Here is a 27,055-nt window from a genome sequence, read left to right as displayed (position 1 = left end):
GAGGGGAACTCTAAATACATGAAAAAGTAACCGTTTACCTCAACTTCTAGCACCAAAGGAACCATAACAATTATTTCATACAGTGAAAGAATATTTTCATCAAACACGAAATATATCCAATGCTCCACATCTTACGGAATATGAAAATTAGATCAACTGAACTGAAAATGTAAATCGTGACATTGACGTAGTCTAAACATTACACGTCCCATTAAATCAAACACGTTTCAGGACTGAGTTTTGTTAGTACCCATATGACCTTGTTCAGTTTAAAGCTGGAATTTACGGCAGCGCTTTAATGCACCGCTGTTGTGCTCCATTTTGTGTCGCTCTGCTTGTTTCCGGGTTTCCGAGAAGAGAGCGATAAAACGGTGTCAGCAGGGAATATGGCTCTGCTGGCAGGTCAGGAGTGCAGGTAAAGTTTTCTATAGCTACCCAAAACTGATAAAAAGTGGTTCTCAGACGCGCCCAGCACTTTGTTTAATGCACTATTTATCTCAAAGACCTCTTGCGGACAGAGTTTGCAGGCAGCCGGACTGCGCTGACATTGACAGCTGGAAAGTAAACAGCTCGGTGCAAAGCAGCTAACTGCGGCTAGCTCCAGTGAACCCGCCGCGAGCCGATCCGTTGAAACCATCGACAGCTAGCTAGCTAACCTGCTAGTGTCGCTGGTAACTTACGCCAGCACAGCTCACCAGCACCCTCCCATCATTTTTTTGGAAGGGGGGTCAGACTCTCCCCTACGAAGGATTTCTACATCGACACTTCCCATTCATGTTGTTTAGGAGGACGAGACTAGCAAACATCCGCTTGTTCGAGCAAGGGTGAGTAAATTCGTAATGCTAACCAAGTTTAAGTTAGCCTCCGCCAGGTATGTATGCTCACTCTCCCTTTACCTGGGAGCGGCTACACAACCTGGCTAGGCCTTTGGATCATGTGTGTGACGAACGTTTATGTTACTGTTTTCATGTTTCTCTTAGCTGGAGGTCTGTCCAACAAAAACTATGTTTATGCAGCGGTGTGCAGAGGTATAAGGAATTATGTACTTATGCGAAGGCATCAAATGTCATACTATAAAAAACATCACTATATCGGTATTTAAATAGACTACTTTTGTCATTTCATACCCAAGTAGGGTAAACATGTCTCAAACACTGTAAGTCATGAAACTATCCGGCACACGGAAATATAAATGTTTATTTGAAAACAAAATAGATGCCAGTTTTCGACTAATCGATTATTAGTTTCTGCCTCGTGTATTCATTAAGCTCAACGCAATAAAAAATTAAATTTCTACATAGTGTACAAATGTGTCTTCCTTCCCTGGTTTTATGGTAGTTATCTGGTCTCTACATGTTGAAAAAAGCTGACAGTAGAAAATGTTGTTTTTTATTCTAAAGAATGTCTTGAGCACACAATTGAGGTTCTGTTTTAGTTATATGGGGCCATCTCCACCCCCTAAAGCCTAGAAACACACACAGTGTTACAGGCCTGTAAGCTCAGCGTACTTCCTTAACCACAAAAGCATCCTACTTCCTCATACAGCCCTCCCTCTCTGGCTCTGTTTCTCTGTACATCGCCGGACTGTTGATGTGGGGAAACTTCTTGCCATCAAATGGCTGTTTACCAACTGTTTGGGTGAACAGTTTAATGATGAGCAAATCTCAGCCTCATGACCTACTTAAGAGCTCGTTTTTACTTGGATCTTGAATGGACAGGATTAGTTAGATTATGGGGTCAAAGGTCAGGACCTGTTGCTTTTGCCAGGGCATGACTGCCAACTATATGAGCTTTTTTACTGCCTGGGTAATATTTGATTATCATATCTTATTTAAACCACAGAGCCTTTTCAGTATTTCTGAAGTGTTATACCAACAATCTGAGGTCTTCTTGGCTCTATACAGTTTGGGTTGTCACTTAAAGAACTGCAAAGAATTATTAAAAGCATAAACAACAGTTACTAGTTACAGTTTCTAAAATCAGAGCTTTAAGATATAAAGATTAAATCAGAGATTTTGTGATATCTCATAATAAAGTAAATATGTGACGATGGATCCTTGAGTTGTGTAATAGCCATTTGCACACCTTTTTTCCTCCTTTCTTGCTGGTTTAATTTAATGACTGTCACTGAAATAGGTCTATTTGAGACTACAGTTACTCTACACACCAGACAGATCTTGAAATATTTGCTAACCCCCTACTCTCAGTTTTCGTAAATCTGCTGCTGTGCGGTTCGCTTTAACCCACGTCAATGCCTGACTAGCGAGCTTGCTAGGTAAGATTCCTTTAGTTTCCCTCGGTGAAAACCTGTCTCGGCCCTAAACCATGCTGCCCGAGGACTGGAGCATAAAAGAGGTGAGGGCGGGGCGAGGAGCCAACTGCCTGCATGAGGCAACAATGAGCCCAGACAGCTAACTGGTTTGGGGAGATCCAGTGACCTCAGACACTCTTTGTGTGAAAAGCTTTGACATTTAGAGCAGTTTCAGTACAGGTGTATTATATGCAGGATGGACACAGTTTAATATAATATAATTAGCTATAATGTAAATTCAGTACAAAAACTTTGGTAGCCTTTTCAAATCAAAACTTTCCAATACTGGAAAATGATGTCCATCATATACATGTGTGATTACAGGATTTTTAAAATATATATATATATATATATATATATATATATATATATATATATATATATATATATATATATATATATATATATATATATATATATATATATATATATATATATATATATATATATAAATGAATAGGGGTCAAACAGAGCTGTACTTATCTCGCTAAACTGACTGTATAACAAGTTTTATATTTAGTGTACCTTCTCGCAAAGATGGGCAAAGTGCTATTCTAATTTCATAGTGGATGAAAACGCACTGTCCTGTATTTCTTCTAGGGGTGGGGGAAAAAATCGATACTGTGTAGTATCGTGATATTTTGTTTGCTAATAATGTATCGATACAGGGACAGCAGAAATCGATATTTTGTTACAAAAAAGTTTTTGTGCTCTGACTTCAGAGCATGTTGATCCTTTTTCTGAGCAAGAATCCTGACATTCCTTCACTGTCCAAATGTGTTTAACTTTTTTGTTGGCAGCAATAAACATGACAGTTTACTTATTTTAATTTAAGACATGTTTTATTTTAATTAAGTTTAAAACTTTTTTATTTAATGTAAAATTATATTTTGTTTTAATTTACTTTCAAATTCTTCAGTTGCTGAAGGGGCTGCATAGTTTTCACAAATTGCATAGTTCAGAATAGCTATAATTGTACCAGATGGTTGCATTCAGTTAAGTTGGACTAGACTGTAATACAAACCGTTCAGTTTGTCAACAATAAAACTGAAATGAGAGAAAGACTGAGTGTGAGACTTTATCAATATTCATTTAGCTAATATCAAAGTTTACCTTTATGTACAGAATCTGAATATTGCAAAATATTTTAAAAAATTGCAATAATATCGTATCGTGGGATGTATGGTGATTCCCACCTCTAATTTCTTCAGGTCATTATTGATCAATAATGCCTTGAATAACCTCAAAATGGCTAAATTATTAAGTAATCAACCCTTTTCCTCTAAAACGGCCCCAGATTACAAGACTTGTGTCAGGAGTCAGTCTAATTCAAACAAATGTCAAGTGACCGATGTGATTTAAGTTAGTGGCCAGAGCTTATTGTATAGATAAAAACTCCAGTCTATTCCATTGTGTTACAGACTTGCGTCACCCTGTATTTACACCAACCTAATCCTAGTTGCTAGTTGGATTTCAGTGCCACTGTATTGGGAGATACAGATGTTGAAGTTGGAGCCACTAAACATTGAACAACTTTTATTTCAACTGAAATTACTGCAATAGAAAATAAAGGGAAGACTTTGAAACCAGTTGAGTCTGTGCACTAACGGGAAGTAGCAGTGGTTAAACTGGCTATTTCATTAGCATTTGAGACACCTAGATACACTTATTACTTGTTAGATTTTGTTTCACAGGGGTATTGTCTATGACCAAATCAATAACTTAGTCATTGTCTGCATTATAGCTACCCGAAGCCATGTTTCTGGAGACGGACAAGTGAGGCTCCAGTCCAAGAAAAATATATGTGAAATTGATCAGTCATCTGTCACGGCTGATCAGCTAAAAAAAACCAGGCCTATTCCAGTCAGCAGTTGGCATCTCTAGTTCCCTCTGCAGGAAATCTGTGCAGGGAACAGGACTTTTTGATTAACTGATTCTCTTACCCCTTTTCCACCAAAGGGACATCGTTCCAAATAAAGTTCAGGGGAGATCATTAGATTTCACAAAAGTACCCAAGTCATTAGCAAGACTATATGCTGAGGTTGCAATGCAGCCATTTGGTTCATGTTACAGAGCTCATGACTGAATAAACATGGTGCAATAAAAGTTATTTTAGAAGTACATATTTCCAAACACTTACCTTATTTAAAATGACTTGAGTAGGGTTGGGGGTTGCCACCTCAGCAGTCAAGTTCTATAGAGTCTTGCTAATGACCTACTAATTTTATGCAGGTGTGTTGCAGCAGGGACACATTTGAGTTTTAGGACGCCGGCCCTCGAGGTCTGGAGTTTGACACCCCTACTTTACACCCACAACTGAAAACCTTTTTGTTCTGTGGGTGGAGTAAGCCCTGAAATGATTTTTTATTTTTTAGGGGAATATTCAGAGTAAAGTTGAGGCGTTGGATTCTTTCTGTAGAGACACGTCTAAAGCGAGTCTACCTACCTAGTTCGAGGGACCCTCTTAGGAACCTGCCTACTGAGCATCATCCCTAAGAGCGACTAGCTTCAGGGGCTTTTATCTATTCGCAGTAACATAACACAATCACCAGCTGCTTGTTGGCATAACGTCAACTACAGTCATGACAACAAGACGGAAGACGCTTTGTTCAGTGATGCCGTTTGCTGCGTCTTGGCTTTCTTCATCCGAACTATAGAATTGGAAATGCAGACTCTTAGAAACTGTGTCATGCCTGACAGCTATGTCCAGTCTACACTAATAGAAAGTTGTGTAATACCAACATGAGAAGTTCTGTTTCGTTACAGTTAGGTGTAGGTGTGTGTGTTTTTTATATAATCAGAAAAATCTTACAACTGGTTCAGTTCTGTCCTACAAATAGGTGGAGTCAGTTTCATCACCTTAAGCCTTATAAAACTGATGACGCTTTAAAATGAGTAATCATGTTGTGACACTTCATATTGGATTTTACCTGAGGGCTCACTCCATTGTTGAACAGTTAAGGATTTACACAAGATTACAAGTGAAATTTGAACGACAGAACAACTCTGTCATTTCATCCTTTATCTCAAGCATCATGCTTCATAACAGTCTTGTCAACTGTATTGTGCAAACTGTCCCAATTCCCATGGGAGTAATCCAAGTCGCAGTTGCATTTAACAGTGACACAGGCACAAAGTGAAGAACATTTAAAGGAAACCATATGAAAACACTCAGCTCTTCACATTAAAATGAACATTCTCCTGTTGTTAGCTCTGCCTGGATGCTGGTTAAATGCATTGTTCTTATTTTGGATGTGAAACAAGAAGTTGATCAGTAGAAGAAAAACAAAAACACAGGATTGGTTAAATGTTTAATTATTCTTTGGATTAAAAATTGTTCTGTGGATCTGATGCTTGCTCTTCTCTCCTTTTTGATATTTGATTAGCTTCCAGTTTTGAACTGAAAGAAACACATTCAGCACCACTTAGCCAAACCTGTTAAGAGTTGCTGCAGCTATTGAGAGGATTTTAGTGAAACTTTAGGGTTTGTAAACTGTAAACTTGTTTTAAAGCCTGGTTCATTATTCAGATAGAGGAACCAAAATGCCTGGAATGGTTGTGGATTGGCAGGTTGTTGTTGTTTAGCAGAGCTTTTCATACAGACATCTACATAATGTAGTTGTTTAGTGTCATCGGGAGCAGTGTCAAAATGTAACAGCCAGTAATGTGGGCTGCTCTTGTTTGTGCTGTTCTTGGTCCACTAGCATAGCTCCTGCTGTGCTAAGAACATAGGATGTTTAACATACAACGAACTCAAATGCAGTGGTGTTCAAAACAGGTAAAATTATCCACTGCAATCATGGTGAGTGTTCCTTGTGGCTTTTTTATTTTATTTTATTAAGCACATATTCTTTGATTTAAAAGTTGGTTCGAGTTAAAGTCTGTGGGATCCATTACACCCGCTGTGCAGTGCCTCATGAACGGCATAACATTAACATTACACCTGCTGTTGCTAGCCGCCATTTCTGCCGGTTACGCCCATCTAGATTTGTGTAGCCTACAACATGTGCCGCATCTGCTACAGGTGGGTTGAAGATATTTGTATATGATTGCATTGGTTTTAGAGCCATTTAATGATATCTCAGTAAAGAAGCTCAGTGATGAACAGATTGTACAGAGGGAAATGTTGCAACAGTTTGTGGAAGAAACTTTTGGGGAAAAAAATTACAATTTCTTTGCTTCTGGTTTTGGCTGCTTCTCCTCCCCTAACAGCGCTGATATGGACGTTTTGTCTTAGTAGTGACATCACCATTAGGGAGAATACTGCAGCTAGGACTACCTGCATTGTAACAGCGAGTATAAATTGATATAGTTGCGTAATTATGTCATCGGCGGTGCACGAAGGGACCGCTGGAACATTCGCATTTGCCCTGTAACTGGCTATATTGATCAAAGGCAGGGGTCAGCAACCTTTCACACCCAAAGAGCCATTTGGACTCGGTTTCCATGCAAAAGAAAACACTGGGAGCCGCAAATGCTTTTTGACATCTAAAATGAAGATAACACTGCATATATTGTTTTTTCCTTTATGCTTTGTGTGAACAACTAAGGTGTTTATGAAATCCATGAAGTGCTACAGAGAAAATTTACATTTTATTTATGTAATTAACACATTTTGAACTCTTAAAGAAACATAACAAAAGGAAAGACACCCAGCTGAACTAAAATGATCTATGTAGCAAACAAAAACTGTTGTGAGCCGCCACCCTCATATCGCCTTTGGGCTTGTGGAGCCTTGACCTGACTTTTAAAAATTAATTGGAAAAAAAAGCACTATGCTGCTGAAAGAGGAAAAATAGATATTTGCAAAATTCTGCCTAAATATGTATTTTACCTGGTTAATGTGTGTGGCGGGGCGTGGTCTGCAGCGCCACTGCAGGGGAGGCGGACGCACCTGAGCGGCACTCGCAATCACGCCTCGCCGCCTTAACGTCTGCGCTATCCATGCTGTTGTGTTGGTGTGTGTCGGGCTGTGAGCTGAAAAGCTACAGCCGGCTGTATGCGTACAGCAACTGTGTGTGAAAAGTGGTCAATAAAAAGATGCTGAAAAGCGTGTTCATGCAAACATCGTCGGGTCTGCCGTGATATGTTTACAATGGGACTTCTGCTCCTGAACCTCTGCGCACAGCGTCTGCAAATCGGGGCTGTACGAAGTCACTTTCATCTTTATGCAGGACTGTAAGCTGTCATCTGTGAGGCGTGAGCGGTGTTTGTTTTTAACATAGTTCACGGTGGAGAACAGCTGCTGACATAATGTGGATCCATAATTGGCCTACCTGGGGTTGAAAGTCTCGATAAATGCAAGGCGTTTCAGCGGGTACACCGGCTTCTGCGAGTGTGACGCTTATTTTGAGCGATGAAAAAATAATAGAATATAATTGTATTTTTATATTTCAATATCACAATAATCTTCCAATTTAGAACTACAAGTTAAAAAAAGAACTAACATAAATAAAATACACTTCAGCTAAATACTTCCCAAACCACGTGGAGCCGCACTGTAAGGACTAAAGAGCTGCGGGTTGCCGACCCCTGATCTAAGGGCTCCATGCAAATTTATCTGTATAGCCTCTGCATTGTTTGAATTCCCATATACCTTCTCTCTTCGTTGCCAAAGGGCTTTATAAAGAGATGCTGATGAAAGACGACAAATCCTGCATAAGTTCCTTAACCCTCTATGCCTTAGTAGGCTTCTATTTTAATACTTGAGTTTCCTTTAAATTCCACAAAAAGAGACATTTGATGAACACTCAAAACACCTGCACTTACCAACAAAAGAAAAAGTGTCTTACCAAGTTTGTCTTAATTTAAGTGCCATTCAAGATTTGTACATTTACATTTTCATCATTTGTCTCCTCCTCATCTTCATCTGCCTCCTCTGCCATTAGACATGCAAGCCTCTTGTCTCCAGACAGCTGACAGTCACTTACTTCAAAAAACAAAAAAACAAAATTCACTAGCGCTGAACAAAACCAGCAGTGTTTACTCACAGGCAAGTTCGGGGTATCCTCAACAACTCGTCTCATAAGTGAGCTTCGCTGGTCCATATTGGACTTTATTTGAAAAGACAAGCAGACAAGGATACTACACAATGAAGTTTTAACATTTTATAAAATATTTGACATATTTTTAATTCCTAATTTATTTTTAAGTGTTAATATTAATTAAATGCATAAAAATATAATGTATATACAACAATATCTTATATACCCGGACAGCAATAGAAGGTTTCCAGTAATCCACGGCTGTTATGGGGAAATACGGCATATCCAGCTGTTGCTGTTAAAGGGTACAGAAGGTTAAAAGGTTGGGAAAGCTCCTGTGGTGGAAGTGTGTGTGTGTGTGTGTGTGTGTGTGTGTGTGTGTGTGTGTGTGTGTGTGTGTGTGTGTGTGTGTGTGTGTGCGCGCGCTCTTGGAACTAGGGTTACATCATATTCTAGACGGGGCCTTTTTTTTTTACTACTACACTGGTACAACAGTATGTGCAGTTTTACCCTTACTGCGAGTTAAACCTTTGCTTCATCAGACAAAACTACACAGCTGTGGCTAGTATAATGTGAACACAGTGAAGCTGGAGGATGAACGCAATTTTTTTTTTTCCACTCAATAAAAGTTAATGTAAGGGTTCCTGACAGTCAGGGTCAAAGTAGGGCTGCACGATCTTGCATAAAATGAGAATCACGATTTTCTTTTCCAATATAAATATTTATTGCGCTTATTAACTGCACATCAACTTCGTAACAGTTGAGACTGAACATAAAAACAATAAATAAACATAAAAACAACAAATGTCTCACGTTTTGTCGTTGCCACAAAATGTTGTACTGCTTGAAATTCCGTCTCCACCGTTGCTCGACACTGCGTGTATAGAGCAGGTAGTGCAACAATAGAAAAATAGCTGCGGGACGGCACTGTGTAGTGTTTGTCTAGGGTGTTGATCATTTTCCTAAATCCCTCGTTTTGCACAGTGTTGATGGAGCCATATCTTTGGTCAGGTGATAAGTGATAGCCTCCGTAATTTCTTTGTGCCTGCGGGAGTTTGACGGGTATAGAGAAGCGCTGTATAAGGTTCCCGTTATTGATGTTTGGGTGGTTGACCGGGACGGATTTTCTCCTGTCACTTTCTCGTCATCCCTGACGTGCTCTCCGTTGTTTTTTCCCTGCCAATTTTAGCAGCCAGCTTCGTATCACGTGGTATAAGGCTCCGCCCTCGTCATTTGCTGAGCAGGAAGAGTGAGCGCTTGTTTTCATGCAGATTACGTCCCGGATCAAAATGCGGTACAGTCGTCGTCTTTTTTTTTTTTTTTTTTTAAATCGTTGTCATTTGGAAATGAGATCGCACATAAGTATGAATTGAGATCGCGATTTTCTAACGATTAATCGTGCAGCCCTAGGTCAAAGGATGCTGTAAATGGACCAAATTTCAGTCAGGAGAACAACTGAGATAATCCATCCACCATGCGAAGTTAGTCTGCATGGGCTGGGCTGCAGTTACACCGTGAGGTTTTAAACACTGAGCTTTAAAACGTGCTGATGAATAGTGGTAATAAAAACCGAGAGAGACTGACAGTGATCACTGACTTTTTTTAGGGGCGTGTTCAGATTAAATAGAACAAGATACAAAACTTGTGTTTTAAAACATGTTAAAAACAGAAAAGCCTTAATAAATACAGAATAGAAACTGGGTTCATACGTCATCACTTAACAACCGAATTGGCTTTCAGTTTTATCAGTTGAGATATTCTGTCATTTTCAGGAGCCAGCGTATTGTTCCAGCAGAGACGGTGAAGTCACCGGCCTTTACCCCACACAGAACGGTGCCAACGCAGAGTCAGGATGCCTATTCCTCCCCCTCCTCCTCCTCCAGGACCCCCACCCCCTCCAACCTTCCATGAGGTCAGTGACCCGATCAAATATTCATCACAACACACTGCACTGAAAACTGACAAGTTATACACTTCCTTGCAGCAGATCTCTAATTTGACCTGAGATGTTTATGTGCTGTGAGAAATTTGTTTATATTAAAACACGGTGCAAATATGCACAAGACGTGCTTGTCCCTGAAACAATGGGAAAAGTCAGATATAGAAGCTAAATTACCAAAAGCTGCTACTAAACTATATCTTTGTTTTAAGTCTGCATTGCGAGCTCAATAAACTTTCTGTTCTAACTAAAGGAGCCGGAAGTTTGTTTGCAAAGTTTTTAACTGTCTCCACAGGCAAACACAGCTCCTCCCAAACTGAGCTCATCTGAGGCAAAAGGCAGAGGAGCACTGCTGTCAGACATCCACAAAGGCGCCAAGCTAAAGAAGGTCGGCCAGGTCAATGACCGGAGTGCTCCTGTTATAGAGAGTAAGTTTGTTTTATACACAAACTCAAATCCCAACCGATGTACTGCCTGCGAGTTGATTCAAAATGTCCTGTAAAAGAATCATTCTGTGTCGCTGTGTTAGCCCTGCAACAGACTCCCAGCCTGGGTTAAGGTTAGAGTAGTGACCCTGACACGAGGATGGAAGTCCTAAAATTATGTTGTATTTATATACTGCCAAATAGGGATGGGTATCGTTTAGGTTTTATCCGATACTGGTGCCAAACCGGTACTTTTGAAACGGTGCCGGTGCTCGAACCGGTGCTTAAAGAATGGAGAACACACAATTGGTCCAAAAACCTCTCATGTTCAGCTGTTTTTTTGTAAAAAGATAACAATGTTAGCCTTTTCTGCAGCTATGGGGCATATATGATATCACTCTTGGCTGGAAGCAGTGCTTAAACAATGGAAAAAACACAAACTTTGTCCAAAAACCTCTCATGTTTAGCTGTTTTCCACTTTTTCTTTGGTCATTTTAGCCTTTTTGGCCAGGGTGAAGGGAGTATCTGCCATCAAACAAGAAGACAGCCGCATGTAACTATGACGGTGTTTGCTAGTTCACCTTACATACATTAATGTAATAACGTGGTTAGCCTACTCAACGTAAATTACACACGAACAACATTAAGCTACTCACGCAGAGAAGAACGGCTGCTGCTGCCATCATCATCCTCATCATTTCTGCTACACTGGCAGGGCTAGGGGCCAGGACTCTACTCTTCGGGTTTTTGGGTGATGTTGCTAACTCCGGGTCCGATAACAGGCACCACCCGCAGTAGATGTGCTCGGTGTGAGGTCTCGCAGCAAGCTATCAAATACGGTGCATTTCTCGGCTTTTAAAAAAAAACAAAAAACGCTATGCGTCGCCAGGTGTTTCATCAGATTTGAGGAGTTACCTCCTTTGACAGTATCACAGTATCAGCTTAAAGCACTTGTTGCAGGCTGCTGAGTTTGCATCTTTTGCTGTGAAGTACAGCCAGACTTTTGACCGCTTTGCCTTGGGCATTTTTAATCTGTAGCTCTGCTCTAAAAGAACGTATGTACCTGGACCCGCCTACTATCCTCGGAAACGTAAAATGATTGGCTAGAATCTAAAGTGTATCACAGCTCAGGGAAAAAAAGCACCGAAATGTGCGCTGCTTTTCGGTCTGGTTACTACCGTTTATGACAGAACCGGTGCCATGATGGCACCGGATACTGGTACCCATCCCTACTGCCAAATCACAACAATAGTCACCTCGGGGTGCTTAATATTGTACCAAACACTTGCTGACAGTGGGCAGAAAAAGCTCTCTTTGACAGGAAGAAAACTCTGCCATCTGCTACAATAAGGTGGGGTGGTGGAAGTGAGGGTGGGGGGCACAGGACAAAAGACACATTGTGGAAATGCAAAGTAGTGTATAAACAAATAGATGTTGGGGGGGAAAAAAGGTGAATGACAGCGCATGTTTGTTTTCAATAAGTCGTCTTGCTGTATGTCAGTAATGATGTGTGGTTTAAGAGTTCCCTTTAATTTTTTTCATTGTTGGTGGTATATATATTTTAGAAATTTATGTAAAATATGTTTAAGTGGAAAAAGGAAACTGAACTTGACCTTTAAAATGTTGTTGATAAAATTAGTTAAATTAAAGAACAGTTTTTTTTCTTACTCTGCAGTGTAACAGCTTATTCCCATCAGTTTTCCATGATAAAGTCTTAGGTTCTCTAAATATTTGAATATTAAAATGTATTTCTGTTTGCCCCCCGCAGAATCTGGAGGTGGTGGTGGTGGTGGAGGTGGCGGTTTTGGAGGTGGAGCCCCAAAAGGAATGGGCGGCCTTTTCCAAGGAGGTGTGCCAAAGTTACGCCCAATTGGAGGTAAAACATTTATGCTATTTAGCACATACGTGTTTGCCCCAGTTTACTGTATTTGGATCAGCCGTTATCATTAGTGTGAGTAAATAACAAGAAGAGAGGACACCTGAAGTCAAAGCTCTGAAGGGAAAACCCTGTCATGCACATTACATCTGTCAGCAGATTATTCCAGAATAAGAAACGGCACATGAAGAGAGAGAATAAAGCTCCTTTGGCTTTTCTCCCAAGCTTGTACTTTTTATTTTTCTGTCCATCATTTTGTGGTTATAGAAATAAATAATTTACACTGCAAAAATTCACAATGCTTGGACCATTAATAATGAATGAAAGTCTAAAACTTACTATTTTAGTTGAATGTTAAATTATTGAACTGTTACACTTCATATGCAGCAAATAGCTTCAACCTTTAACTTCTTCTGCTGCTTGTTTGAGATTTTTATAATGGATGAATATAAGATCTTAGCAGTCAAAAGTGTAGCTCCGTGGAGAAACGAAAGTTTCCAACTAGTGTTAATGTAACCATAAGCTGGTCAAACTTGGTTACCCACCCCCCTCACTAATTAAGCAATAATGTACAGCAACAACACCACAAGATTGTACTGCACAGTTTAGCGAGAGGTTGGTATATAAAGCAGTATTATCGACGAATCAGTGAGCAACAGGTCTGTCATGTGACTGATTTGTGCAAAAATCATCTGATTGTAGTATTTAACTCATCCACATGGGGCTCGGCGATATATCAAATTGTGAGATTTTCCCACGTATGTTGGTTAAAATGGCTTTATTGTAACCATTAAGTAAAAGTTACCATGGAAATATTAAGCTGTCTGCGTGTAATTATTTTTTTCCCACATGCTGCGAATGCATCATTAATCCCCAACCAGGAAAAATTTCTACCTGGCACACTGCATTGAGCGTGCGTGTTTATATATTACCCGATAGAGAAAAATATGGTGACAGCAGGAGTTTCAGAGCGAGAGTATGAGACTCACTGGGAGTGTTAAGTCCTTAAGTACTTCCTTATTATTTTGCTTCCAAAACAATAATACTTGCTTCCAAGAAACAGTGCTCTTTAGCTGTAGTTCTCGAGGCTTTCATTGGACATTGGCTGCTGTTTCTTTTTTACTGTTTTTTTTTTTTTGTCTACACATAATAGACATAACTTGGCAATTGATCAATTTTAAATTGTATGGCCTGTATTTATATAGCACTTTACTAGTCCCTAAGGACCCCAAAGCGCTTTACATATCCAGTCATCCACCCATTCACACACACATTCACACACTGGTGATGGCAAGCTACATTGTAGCCACAGCCACCCTGGGGCGCACTGACAGAGGCGAGGTTGTAGCTTGAAGCACTTTGTTCCTGCCAGCCTGTTGCAAAAACACATAACCTTTTTAAAAGTGTCAGTATTCAATTAACGAATTAGTCCATTGTCAAATTGTTTATCAAAGCTGCTTTGATGAGAGGTTGTAATGTTCCCGTTTGTATATAAATAAAGGAGCATCTGTTGGGTTTCAGGTGTTGAGATTAGTTATAATGAAGCCATAACTTTAATTCTATGAGTGGTGGGGGAAACTAAATAAAATTATTCAAGAAAATAATGTGATGAATTCATAATGAAACTGTTTTTCTTGAAGCTGTAGCCCATGCCAGTACTGCACTTAAACACTGCCTCTCTGTCTTCCACACAGACGGTCCTGCTGGTGGTTCACTGGGCAGATCTGCGCTACGGCCCCCGGGGTCCCGGTCAGCGGCTCCTCGTCCTCCCACAGGCCGGTCCACCTCACCGTCACCCCCCAACAAGCCCTCTGCACCAGAACATTCACGCTCACACCGCCCCTCGCTGCCTGACATATCCCACTCCTCCAGCGGTAGCAGTGGGATGAAGCACAGCACCTCTGCACCACCACCCCCACCACCCTTTAACAGAGGTGGCCGTGGAAATGCCCCACCTACCCCAAGCCAGAAAGCATCTCTTGCACCTTCCTCATCCTCTTACAGCAGAGAGAAGCCCCTTCCACCAACACCTGGAAGAGGTCCAGCCCCGCCCAGCAACGTAAAACCTCCGTCCTCCAGCAGACCACCTACTGGAGGCTCTTCTGCTCCTCCTCCTCCCCCGCCATACAGACCACACACATCTGGTGGTGTCTCTAATGGGCCATCCCACGGCGATGGAGGTGGAGCTCCAGAGCTTCCCCAGAGGAATAACTCCCTTCTTAAAAAACACACATCAGGAGGCAGCAACCAAGGACGCAGCCATGCCCCACCGCCACCTCCATCATTAACATCGTCATCCTCTTCTCAGCAGTCTAACAGACCACCTCCACCTGTCAGAGATCCACCTGGACGCAGAACAGGTACGTCCCAGAAATCTGTCAAAAGTGCAACATTGCACAATTTTTTATTTATTTTTTTCCTGTGATTGAAACTCTCTCGTTCATTCTCAATCATCTCTAATTTGACATGAAACCTAACCTCCATTGTTGATCTAATCCATTAATCAACTCATCGTCTGAATGCCCAGATTTACTTCATATATACAATAAAGATATGGCTGATTGTGAACGTTGAAGAAGACCTCGTTATTCTTTATTTTGAGGAGAAATGTTTATAATGAAGGCAAAGCGAGCCTTGGCTCATTATCTCTGAACCTTCAAGGTACAATCCAGGATAACGCTGCAACGTTTTCTACACATGACGGGCTTCTATCCTCTGAATCTGACAGTAGTGCAGAACGATACAAAAAAATGTGCTTCGTCTTGTTCTGTGTGATGTATAAATCTTCTCTTGGCTGCAGCATTTCATCAAGTTCCTGCACAGATACTTGACAGTAGTATAATATTTCTTATAATTACAGCTGCTTTTGCATTTTGAGAAATGACCTTTTTTCCCCCCTTATTTTGTCAACAAGTGAGGACATTAGGACATTTTAATATGCGGAGCAGATATGCTGTTTTTTGGTATTTGTAAGTATGCTAAGTTGGGTGGATGCCATGTGGATGACACATCTTAGATGCTTCTGATGTTTAAAAACAAAACTTAAAAAAACTGGGGGATTTAGGACAGCCACACCTACAAAGTGCCCTAGTTACAGATGAAGTTCTCCACGTCTGACGTGTCAAATGATGATTTTGTTTCCACTTCAGAAAAGATTTATGGCACACTGGAAACAGTCACAATTTGAATTCAAAGCAAATACACAAAACAGGAAGGCACTTGTTAGCGTGAGTTCTGGCTTGTGATTGAACGGTGAAACGATTTGCTACAAGGTCTCCTGGTTCCTCTGCATTCCTGTAGCCCTGTGGAATATTCCAGCATTCCTGTTCACCTGGTGTTTTCCCCCATACACACTCGTAATATTAAGTTGCACAGACTTGTTTCAATCGTACTGTTCGCTGGTACTGAAGTCTCTATATTTTAAAAGTCAGTATGAGAACAGATGTTTGGGTTTGTTTTTTTTCCACTGTGATGCAGTGACAGGAACTCGAAATGTGTCATGTGGCATATTCTAAGTTGCTTTGTTACAAACAGCATTTTTAAGAAACTATCATACCTGGTTTCACGTTTGGTTATGAAACCAGTTGAAATAAAGATGCTTGTAATGAGATGTTTCGCTCTGTTCTGCACAACATACATACACGTTTTTACTGATTGCTGAGTAACACTTGAGTCTGTACTAAATGTAGAACAGTCATGGGTCAATACTTTCATTTCATATTTCTGTTTTAGCCCCTGTGTAAAGACTTTGTACCCTTACAAGTTTTCTTATCATGGTGGAGAGACCTCAGCGACTGATACATTAAACACAGACTTGACCAGATTCATTAAAATCACTGCCGTTCATCTGACCCTCAGTATGAATTCGTGATCACTTGTTTGTGTGTATGTTGTCCATGCAGCTCCTCAGGCGCCCACCCTTGGGTCTCGTAATGGCAATCGGGATGCCCCTCCTCCCCCACCCCCTTACCGTGGCCATAGCTCAGACTCCAGAGGCAATAAACCACCACCTCCTCCTTCCTCTTCCTCCATCTCATCTTCCTCCTCACGAACCCCAGCTGGACCCCCTCCTCCACCCCCGCCTGTCCGGAATGGTTACTCCTCCAGCTCCTCCTCTAAGTCCATCATAGGTGAGTGCGAAGAGACTGCTTCAGCAACATCTCCTTCATATTCCACTGCTAAATAACTGTGTATCAGTTTTTAACATCCTACTGAATCTAGTTCAATTAGATCAAATGGTTCCACAGTTCACAGCAGGCAAAAACAAAGCATACAGGATTTCACCATTTATCAAATTAAAATATTTATAATGAGCTTAGCAAAAGGATAAGAAAAAAGGATAACATCCCTAAAATTGTTAATTCAACTGTTATGTATAAATGTCCCTCTCCAGACATTGTTTAAATCCTAAAAAGATGAGCTATAACCATCCCAGTTTTATGTGTGAAATCTTATTTACATGACTTTGCTCACAGGTTAGACCTAAAATGGCTTAAATGTAGCTTGTTACCTTTTTGCCTGGTTTTGTATGTGTGGAGGTTTTCAAATTGGACCCTGACACCTCCATCCACACCCATCCTCTCTTTGAATTTTCTGCTACACAGTCTCTTTGCATAGCAGCACACAGCCAATGTGTGTGTTCTGTTAGGCAGGAGTGGAAAACCCAGCGCTCCATTTGTAAATCAGCTAAGAACACAGAGGGTACTGTACACGCTTCAGAAGATCAACCATAACTGGAGCACAGTGGACAACAGCCCAGTGCTTGCTGTTTAAACCAAACTGTGATCACAAACAAAGAGTTCACATGAATCCACACTTGCCAATACTGCAGACCCACACACACGCAGGAAATGGCAAATGAAGGCTAGTGCAACAAAATGCACTGTGAGATAAACAGAGATGAAGATGGATGAACCAGATTATCATACTGCTGATAATCTAGTACTAATAATAAACAAGCCCAACCTGTTATAAGGAAATTGGTTATCCATGGTGTTACGATAATGTTGGTAGGAATACATTGTGATTAAGAGAGCATAACTACAAAGCTCAATAAATTATGTTTATCTCACGATCTTACGTGGCTGCCGCAACACAAAATGTGGCCTTGTAAGGGATTGTGAAGTTGGTTTTCCCAATAAAAAATTAAGACTGAAAGTCTGAAACCCACCAGAGTCACTAGAAGAGAAGATTTTGTTAGGCCTAGTAGGGCTGCTCAATTATGGCAAAAATGATAATCACGATTATTTTCACTGAAATTGAGATCTCGATTATTTGACGATATTTATTTAACAATAATAATGACTTTAAAGATTGTCAAAAAATGATATAAAATAGTGTGCAAATACTGATAACAGTGCAAATGTTTGCAATATAAAAAATAAATGAAAAATGTAAACATCTATGTTTAGTGAACTTTGCAGTGTTGCTCTGTGGTGCAGCTACGACACTGTAGCAAAGTTTACACACTATGTCTCCTTGATACACGTCTGACTCCACGAACCCATAATGTTTCCACACCACTGAAGTTTTTTTACCTCTCTTTTCAACCAACAGCAGTCACTCTCCTCTCCAAATAACTTCTGCTGAGCTTTCCGAGCTTCCCTCGGGTCCTCTTAATCAGCGGCCCCCAACCCCCGGGCCTCGGACCGGTACCGGTCTGTGAGTTGTTTGGTACCGGGCCACGAGAGTTGAGGCTCAGGTGTGAAATGTATAGTTTTCAGGGTTTTTATTGGTTTTCAGTGTTATTTTGTTATCGTTTTTATCGTTTACTCGGTTTTCCTGGGTCTTTTCACGTGTGTTAGGAATAAATTTTATTTTTTCCGGTACCGGTACTAGTTTTATTTTGTTGTATTTATCCGCGACACCTTAAAAGCCGGTCCGTGAAAATATTGTCGGGCACAAACCGGTCCGTGGCGCAAAAAAGGTTGGAGACCGCTGCTCTTAATTGTTGTGACACGTGTTCGAAATGCAGAGAGGTGCGCTCGATTTGCCACACGGAGCAGCGCGAGAGTAAAGCACGAGGGAGGGGCTAATAATCAGCTCAGTCATTTTTAATGATCGTTGAAAGCCCAGATCGTAATCGAGATTAAAATTTGATTATTTGAGCAGCCCTAAGGCCTAGTAAAATAGAAGTGTTCATTTCCTTATGGGGTTGGAAGGACATAGTTTTGCCACATGCACTCAAAAACCTGTCATTTATAATCAACAGTATGGTTGAAATGTTGAACACCTGGTGATGGGGTTGGTAGGGTTAGTAACCTGCTAACTAGATCTTACTTCCAGGGGATTTGTGCCAAAGAGTCTTTTTTGCCGGGAGGACGAAGGGCAGCCGCTAGTGTTTTATACCTGTGTAAATGTGTCTGGCCTACTGCTATAGTGTTGAACTAGGACGGTGGTTTCTGTTAAAGTTAAGTATAAAGTGAATGATAACTTTTTGGTAATTAAATTAAATTACAGTAACTGTGTAACTCCCATTTCATCCCCATTCTGGGGGAGCGGTTGATAGTGAGGCAGATGAGGACCAAGGTTCCTTATCTGAGGCACTGTATGGTTTTTGTCGAGGGAGGGGGCGATGATTTCTCTTGAGATGGTGTCCCTATGCAGGCAGTAGGAGATGGAGAGGAAGAGGAGAGGATGTTAAATTGTCTTATTGCTCCATAAATGGCTTTCATATTGACTTTGGATGGGTGGCTGTAGCTCAGGTGGCAGAGCAGGTAAGCCACTAATCAGAAGGTCGGTGGTTCGATCCCAGGCTGCCTCCTGGCTGCATGCCAAATATCCTTGGGCAAGATACTAACCCCAATGTTTGCCTACTGGTGGTGGTCAGAGGGCCCGGTGGCGCCTGTGTCCGGCAGCCTCACCTCTGTCAGTGCGCCCCAGGGCAGCTGTGGCTACAATGTAGCTTGCCATCGCCAGTGTGTGAATGGGTGGATGACTGAATGTAGTGTATAGCGCTTTGGGGTCCTTAAGGACTAGAAAAGCGCTATACAAATGCAGGCCATTTACCATTTACTTTGGATGTTTACCCCTTCCTTTGATCCCTGAAAAGCTCGGATAATGTTTGAAAAAACATATCTCTTAATTTCAGTAACTTTGGGCACCACCAGTACATCTGTGCAGTGAGTAAACTGAACTTGAGCTATATCAACACTACATCCCCAAGTGTTGGCACCTGTCTGAATGTGGGGTTCGATCTGGCTGCTCTTTTAAACAGGAGATGAAATGCTGAGGCTTATACAAATAGCTACCACTTTTTCTGCTGCTTAACTAGTCAACTTTCTTTATGATCTTGATGCGATGGAGGTGACTGTGACGAATCGCCGTTGATAGTCAAATCTCCCCTGACGCTATGCAAACTACCCTTTTGGTTTCCTGATTTGTCCACACATCAGGAAACCAAAAAGGTAGTTATGGTTCCTAGATTACTACTGAGGCTTTGTGTACTTCCTGTGTCAAACTTAAGAATTAAAAATGATGATAAAACCAAATCACTATTTATGTGATTTGTATAAAGGGAGAATTATCCAGATCATGGGATTTATAGCCTAAGATAGTTTGTGATCCTGTCCCTCAGCAGCTCTTTCAAACTGAGTAATAAATGTCATAAGAGAGCATAAACAGTCATTGCTTGCATGTCCGGTGATTAGGGAATAAATGTAAATTCTCGACATGCGAACCACTACAAGAAGTAAATCATCAACCTGTAGGAAAGACTTTTTTTGTGCACAGTTTGACAGAACTGGGAGCTGAGACGAAGTAAGCAACTTGTACGACTTATTTTATCATTTGACAAACCAAAGAATACCATTTATTTTTGTTGTCTAGGCTTGATGGTTGGAGTTTGTGGCTGTAGGGAAGGCAAAGATGTTGTAGTGGTGATCTGTAGTGGCTGTAATCTAAAAACTGAGATGTGACTCAGCTCTGATAATACAAAGGTAGGGACCAGTGACTACAGACTGAGAAGAATGAATAGGGTAAAAACTTTCATGCTCATCAGCTAATTGTTTGAGAGAGGGGTTGAAAGATTTATTTTTTTATTTTTTTTTTGGTTTTGTTTATTTTTTGATATTAAAAAAACAAAAGCAAACTTTTGCCTGGTGGTTTAAAGTACTCCCTCTGTCAATTCTTAGGCTTTATGTATGTAATGGTAATCTGTTCCTTAGCAGAGCTTAATATGATGGGAATATAACCTCAAAGGAGCTACAAAACATTTCATATTACATAATGTCATTATTTATGTAACAAAAACTAAGCCATATTGCAGAAGCAGTGTTTTTTTTTGTTTGTTTTTTTAAACTAAGTGTACCCCTAATAATTCTATAGGAACGAAAAGGGTAAGGCTTATCAAATGTACTTCATTAACTGATCACCAGCCAGTGTGAGCTCACCAGTAGAAGCAAAAGTTTTGCAGCTTGCTTGCCTGCAGCATTCAGGTATGTGGTGACACGAGGCCAAGGAGGAAAGACGTAAATAATGATTGAGGAACAAACGTTGCTGCCTCGAAATGTCTGGCAACGGTTATAAATCATTTGAAGTCCATAATTCTACAGTGAACAAGATTATTCACAGGTTGGGATACATTCAACACCATTACCAATCTTCCCAGGAGTGGACATGCTAGCAAGTACACCCCAAACTCAGACTGTGCAATGCTCAGAAAAATGGCAACAAATCCGAGAGCGACACGTCAGACGCTACAAGCCTCAGAGAGCTACAAAATGTTAAAGTTCATGAACATACAGTTAGAAAAAGACAACAAGTGTGAGTGGTCTAGAAGGCATAATAAAGCCCTTTCTTTAAAATAACATGGCATCGGTTTTTCTAGGAGAAACATCACGAGAAACATAACAATAATTGCAATAATTTAGACACAAATTATTGTATTATCCTGTTAAATGAACACTATATATTAACAGTAAAAACAAGCAGGACTGATGATCTTTGCTGCCTAGTGCCAACATTAATGATAGTTAGTGGCTTTGGCTAATTAACGTTAACTTTTAAAAAAAAGAGAGAAAAGACGGTACATAGATTTAGAAACGCTCTTATATAGATGAAACTCACATGAAAAACATGTTTGTCTTTATTCTTTTGCACTGTGCGTATCTCTGTTTCAGTGCTTTGTTTGCTGTTTCACATTTTTAAAAAAGAATGAAATAATCTTAATTCATTAACAACGTTTATGATGATCAGGTTAAAATTTGATGATGATGGCCGTTTAATACCTCAGTATTTTCAAAATAAGAGCTTTACTGACCTCACAAAAGTTGTCATAAACACCGGGGTGTCAGCCTTTAACATGCTTCACTAAGTCTGTTATGCTACTATTCACATCTGTTATGTTGTGTGTCAGCTGAAGGAGAAGATGATGTTACTCTGGGTGTATCAGTACTGTTGCAAATGAGTTATGCAAGCAGTAAAAAAATCCATTAAAGCATTTGTTACAACACTTTGGTTTAGGAAATGATCTCTTAGCCACAGAAGTTTGAGATTTAACTTTTTCATTTTGCGTTAGTAGTAGTCGTAAGTTTTAAGCCATTTAAACTGTCCATCGGCTTTTCTTTGTAAAATAAATGCAATTAATAATTAAAACTTGTGACTTGATGTGTCTGCACATTTTAAAACGTTTGTTTATTCTCCTTCCTCCTACAGATGATTTTGAATCCAAGTTCAACTTCCACCCTATTGAAGACCTTCCACCTCCAGAGGAGTACAGGCCTATCAACAAGGTCTACCCCAGCAAGACCAACACGGGTATGAGGAACACTATGAAGCACATTTCTCTCCCTCCACTTGACTTGTTTTGTCAGGAATAATAAAACTCTGCATTCTCATGGAGAATATAGTGTTATTGTCAGACACGGTCACTTTATTTACCCAGGTGTCATTTGCTAAACACTTAGAACAGCAGTAAAACAACAAGGAATAAACAAGAAGAAAAGGTTATGATCTGTGTGGTATGACTGAAGCATGACCCACAGTGTAAATGTAACAGAATGCCAGCTCCCCTTAAGATTCAGTTAAGCCGTGGACAATAGACCCTGTGCACGAGAAAATGCTAACTTCCTGGTTTGAGACGGGATGTGGGGTTGTACATTTCCGGTTGCTTTACTTTGCGGTCAATCACTACTGCGAAGATATACTCCAAAATCATGTCCAAAACTCAAAAACGGAAAGATTGCGTTAAGTTACAAAGAGCAGAAGGTGGGAACACTCACCACTGTTGTGTCATAAAAAATCTAATGATCAATTTTGACATTTAAAGAGTTTAGATCGATCAGTTGTTTACATCACTCAACACAAGCAGAACTGCAGCAGAAGACACATCGTCCACATTCAGAAGCACATCTCTGTATAGTGACTGGTCTTATGATCTAAACAGGCAAATGTTCAGCATTCAAACAACAACAATAGTCAAACCAGATGTTTCCCCGTTATGTCGATATCAGCTAGTCAAGTACACACCTACACAGCATGTCAACAAACCGTGAAAAAAGCCACACAAAAATGAATGATTGCTGGTAACGGTTTCTATACATTAGTATTTACGAAGGGTATGTTGTGACTTACCTTAAAAATTACAGTGGTCCTTCGCTATAACACGGTTCACCTTTCACCTCGCTGTTTCACAGATTTTTTTAGTGCAAGTTTTCATGCTTATTTTTTACGTCACATTGTGTCCTGCGTCCTGATCGCTGCTGACGATCTCCTCCGTGACGTCTCTCCTGTACAGTACAGAATCGCTGCATCGATCGCTAGCAGTGTGACTCTGAAGTGCAGTGCTGTATGTCCACGATGTCCACGAAACATTTTGCACCGTCAAAAAATAAAATTGGCTACTTGATTTCACCTATCGCTGGTTATTTTTAGAACATAACACCCGCAATAAACGAAGGACAGCTGAGAAATATAACATTTGAATCCCTTTTCTCTTTTGCTCTGAGGCGCGGGGAAAAATATCGACAAGTCGATGAACATCATTTACAGATATATTGGGTAAATGCCCGAGACATCTATAGAAATGTAAATCGCCGCTTGATTCATTCATTTGCTTAACTTGTTTTGGACCGTAAACAAGGCGCGAATAGGACACCGGAAACAAAGCTCCCCACAGGAGTTTCCGCACCGGAAGTAGCATATGCTAACATGCACATAGTCTATTGTTTTTATTGCCATATAAACTGCTCTGTTTGTGTTATGTGTCAGGATGCAGCCATATAGGAAGCTGGGTTTCATGAAAAATTACCCTGAGCTGCTGTGTGTGTGTTTTTTAGACACTATCCTAACAGTTTGGTTTACATGCGTCTTTTAGAGCTGTTGGCACGTGCTCCACATGCTCTGGAGTTGCTCTGGAAAGTGTCTTCCCTATAAATTCAGTGTTATTATAGCAGCATTGACATAATTAATAATTACTAGAAACTAGTTCTTCTTCTCTGCCTATAAAATAAATATATAATATGCACACACACCTAAATGTAAAAGCACTAATTAACAGGCAATGGTAATTTGCAGTGTAGGAAACAAATTGTCTTCTTAAAATATTGATGTGACATCTTTATGATGGTATCCTGCCATAAATAGAAATGCTAACAGGTATTCAGTGACTCACACAAGCTGCAAAAGTATTCTTCTGTTTTTTTACAACATGCCAAAAGAGAAAGGTATAACGCAACACTGACCTTTGTTTCACAGTAAAGGTTTGCCACCAACTTAATCACAGCTTACCTACTTCCTTATAATGACTACTTGAGTTTTGTGAAACTAAATATTAACCTGTCGATTAGGGGAGTTGGAGAGGGGGGGGCAGTTTAAGTCTTAGGAGCCATGATGTTTCCAGGTTGAATCAAACGCAGGATTATCATCTCAGCTAAGAGATTTATTGGAGACGGTCTTTGTATTTCTAAAGTTATCAACGTTGAATTCACGAATAAATTTCATGAAAATGGAAACGCGGGCAACAGTTTTAGCTTCTTCAGTGACCTACCTGTGCATAATAAACATTAGCAAACTGCTGTTGATAACGCCATGCAGTTCAGTTAGTAACACAACAATGTCATTTGTAAAACCATGTCAAAAGTACAGCTGTAGATGATGCCTTCCACCTTGGCTTCTGGGTAACAAGGAAAAAAAGTACCTTCACCGAGCTCCCTGATTGACAGAGCTAACTTAAGATTTTGAGTTATTTCTCAAAATTACAGCTTATTAACTCAAAATTTTTAAATTTCTAGTCTACTGTGGTTGAAAATGGTTCTCTGTGAGTGAGTTGTAAAATAATAGCTGACCTTCTGTCAGGGCTTAAGGTTTTAAAGATTTATTCATTGAACTGTTTTTTAGTTTTGAACTTTCTTCTCAAAATGTCCAATTTATGCCCTTTACACCAGTGTGACTGAGCTGTAGTTAACTTTGTCTCTCCACCTTCTTTCCTCAGCCGTAAGAGGAGCTCCTCCAGCGCCGCCTGTGGGCAGGTGAACGGACCTCAGTTCGGGACTTGAACTGTGTCGTTGAGGAGGGAGTGGTGAAGCACTCGAATCATAAACACACTACATCACAAACATACACTAACATTGAGCCACCAGCTGGAAGCATCAAGGTGAACACCAAGTAAACACTACTACACCACGCAGGTTTGACACTACTCAGCGGTCACTTTCAGTCTTTGCACGAGAGAACAAAAACCACTGACTGGGACCACTTTGATGACGACTCTGCAGAGGCTTCTGTTTGACACTACATATCGGGACCAAACTCCGAACACTTCCAAATCTCTGCATTCCATCTTTTTTTATGCTTATTCAGAATAATAATAAGAATAGTTGTGATTTTTCAGAATAACATATTTTCTTTTTTCTGTTATGTTATTGCTTTTTGGTGTCAGCATTAATTTGTAGGGAATATGAGCAGATAAACTCGAGTTTTTCCCTAAAAATTTGTACTGCCACACATGTGGGGCTTATTGTCGGTTTGTTAATTAGTATTTGTCTTGAATAGCCATTCCACCAGTGCCAGGTAAAGGTGTGCTTGAGTCGGTGTGCCAAATGCAGGTGGAGTCTCACAAACGGTTCACCATGACAGCAGTCGCCACACACTTGTTCTGACATTTATAATACTTTGATTGTAGTCTTGCCTGTTTTTGTAACTCTATCCTGTATCTGGGGTTGTTCATATTTGCATCTTCAGATGATGTTGCACAGCAGCTAAACTGCTTAACCGAGACACTGTGCATGACCCTGACATACGCACCTTCAACATCAGGACTACATCATGTTGATGCGACATAAAACTGATTTGCCCCTGATGGTTCTGACAGGTTGTCCATCACATAGCCAGCATATTTCTTCAGGCTCACTGTGGGTTCTGTGTGGGCCACATTTTAGTCCAACACTAATTATTTGTTTACTGGACCAAGGTTTGCAGACCATTTTTGGAGGAGTTTACAAGGGATCATCTGTTTTTGCAGGAATCTTCAAGGGAAGTTGGTCTGAAAGCTCAGCTCTGCTCTGATTCATGATTTGCTGCTGGTGGCCCTTTCGAAGAAGGACCTTATAGCCAGAGAAAGATAATGTTGTTGAATTGCTATGCAAGCAGCAGTTTGTAGAGATTGTAGATGGTAGCAGCTAACCAAAAACAAAAATCTTAAAAAAAAAATGCAGGAACACTTAAGTGCCAGAGAATTGTTGGAATATATATGGAGGTCCTCTCTTTTCTCCCTTTGAAAGCATCAAGCTTCACTTTAAAACACTAATGACATCATTTTCTACAGTGCACAGCACAAAAAGTGAACAAAAAAATCCTGGCTCAGGTCAGACTGTCCATTCTCAGTGATGCAGCGCCTCCTGCTGGTATTTGCCTTACACAAATCTGTTGTCACTCATCGGTACCAGTGATTAGTTTTTTGATGATGATGACGACATATATTGGGGGAAGATGATGACAACGGAGTAAATAAGAAACAAGTCTATTTGAAAATGCAATAAATATTGTATATTTACTTTAAGGAATATGGTAATCATAGTTATTGATCTATTTTTATGTTGTAAAAAGCTTGTACTATAGGAAAAGACAAATGATTAAGAGTTCTAACAATGTTCCAGTGGGTGAGCTTTGGTCTGACAGACTGGATTCTTTGTTGCACTTCTCTGGACATTTGGCCATAAAGGTGAATGAGCTGAATTGATGTATGTGAGGTTTTTACCAATGAGCCAACATTTTTGGGGTCTGGTTTTCAAAAAATCAGATTGGCAGGTGATAAGTGATGCACCTCCACTTCTTTTTCTGGATCATGTTCACCTTGATACACAGATGACCCCTCTACTTATCTCATGTTCTCACCTTGTCCACTCTGAAAAGCAAAAACCCTGTGGTCATTCACGTTATCAGCCATGTTTTTATCATTTGAAATAATTTCAAATAAATATATTCCTGTTGGGAAAGGGTACCTGATTCATTGTGTCTGTTTCTTTATGCTCAGTTTCTGTATTTGTAGCTTTTCTTCCACTTGCTCAATGTTTTACTAAATTG

At 40.3% G+C, this 27,055-nt stretch overlaps 1 protein-coding gene across 1 annotated transcript; it reads left to right on the top strand.

The window, feature by feature from the left end:
- The first annotated feature begins 324 nt into the window (after positions 1 to 324).
- wipf2a (WAS/WASL interacting protein family, member 2a) lies at positions 325 to 26,967 on the top strand. Its single transcript, XM_087841451.1, has 8 exons — positions 325 to 824; positions 10,068 to 10,207; positions 10,530 to 10,662; positions 12,428 to 12,535; positions 14,230 to 14,895; positions 16,438 to 16,665; positions 22,190 to 22,291; positions 24,966 to 26,967. Exons 2-8 carry the CDS (start codon positions 10,148 to 10,150, stop codon positions 25,004 to 25,006), a joined length of 1,338 nt encoding a protein of 445 aa, XP_087697577.1. The 5' UTR covers positions 325 to 824; positions 10,068 to 10,147; the 3' UTR covers positions 25,007 to 26,967.
- Positions 26,968 to 27,055: the final 88 nt, after the last annotated feature.

The sequence above is a fragment of the Neolamprologus brichardi genome, chromosome 6, assembly GCF_056152115.1.
Source record: "Neolamprologus brichardi isolate AB-2024 chromosome 6, ASM5615211v1, whole genome shotgun sequence".
NCBI lineage: Eukaryota > Metazoa > Chordata > Actinopteri > Cichliformes > Cichlidae > Neolamprologus > Neolamprologus brichardi.
Note: the sequence above shows the minus strand (reverse complement) of the source record. Positions and strands in the feature narration are given on the sequence as shown.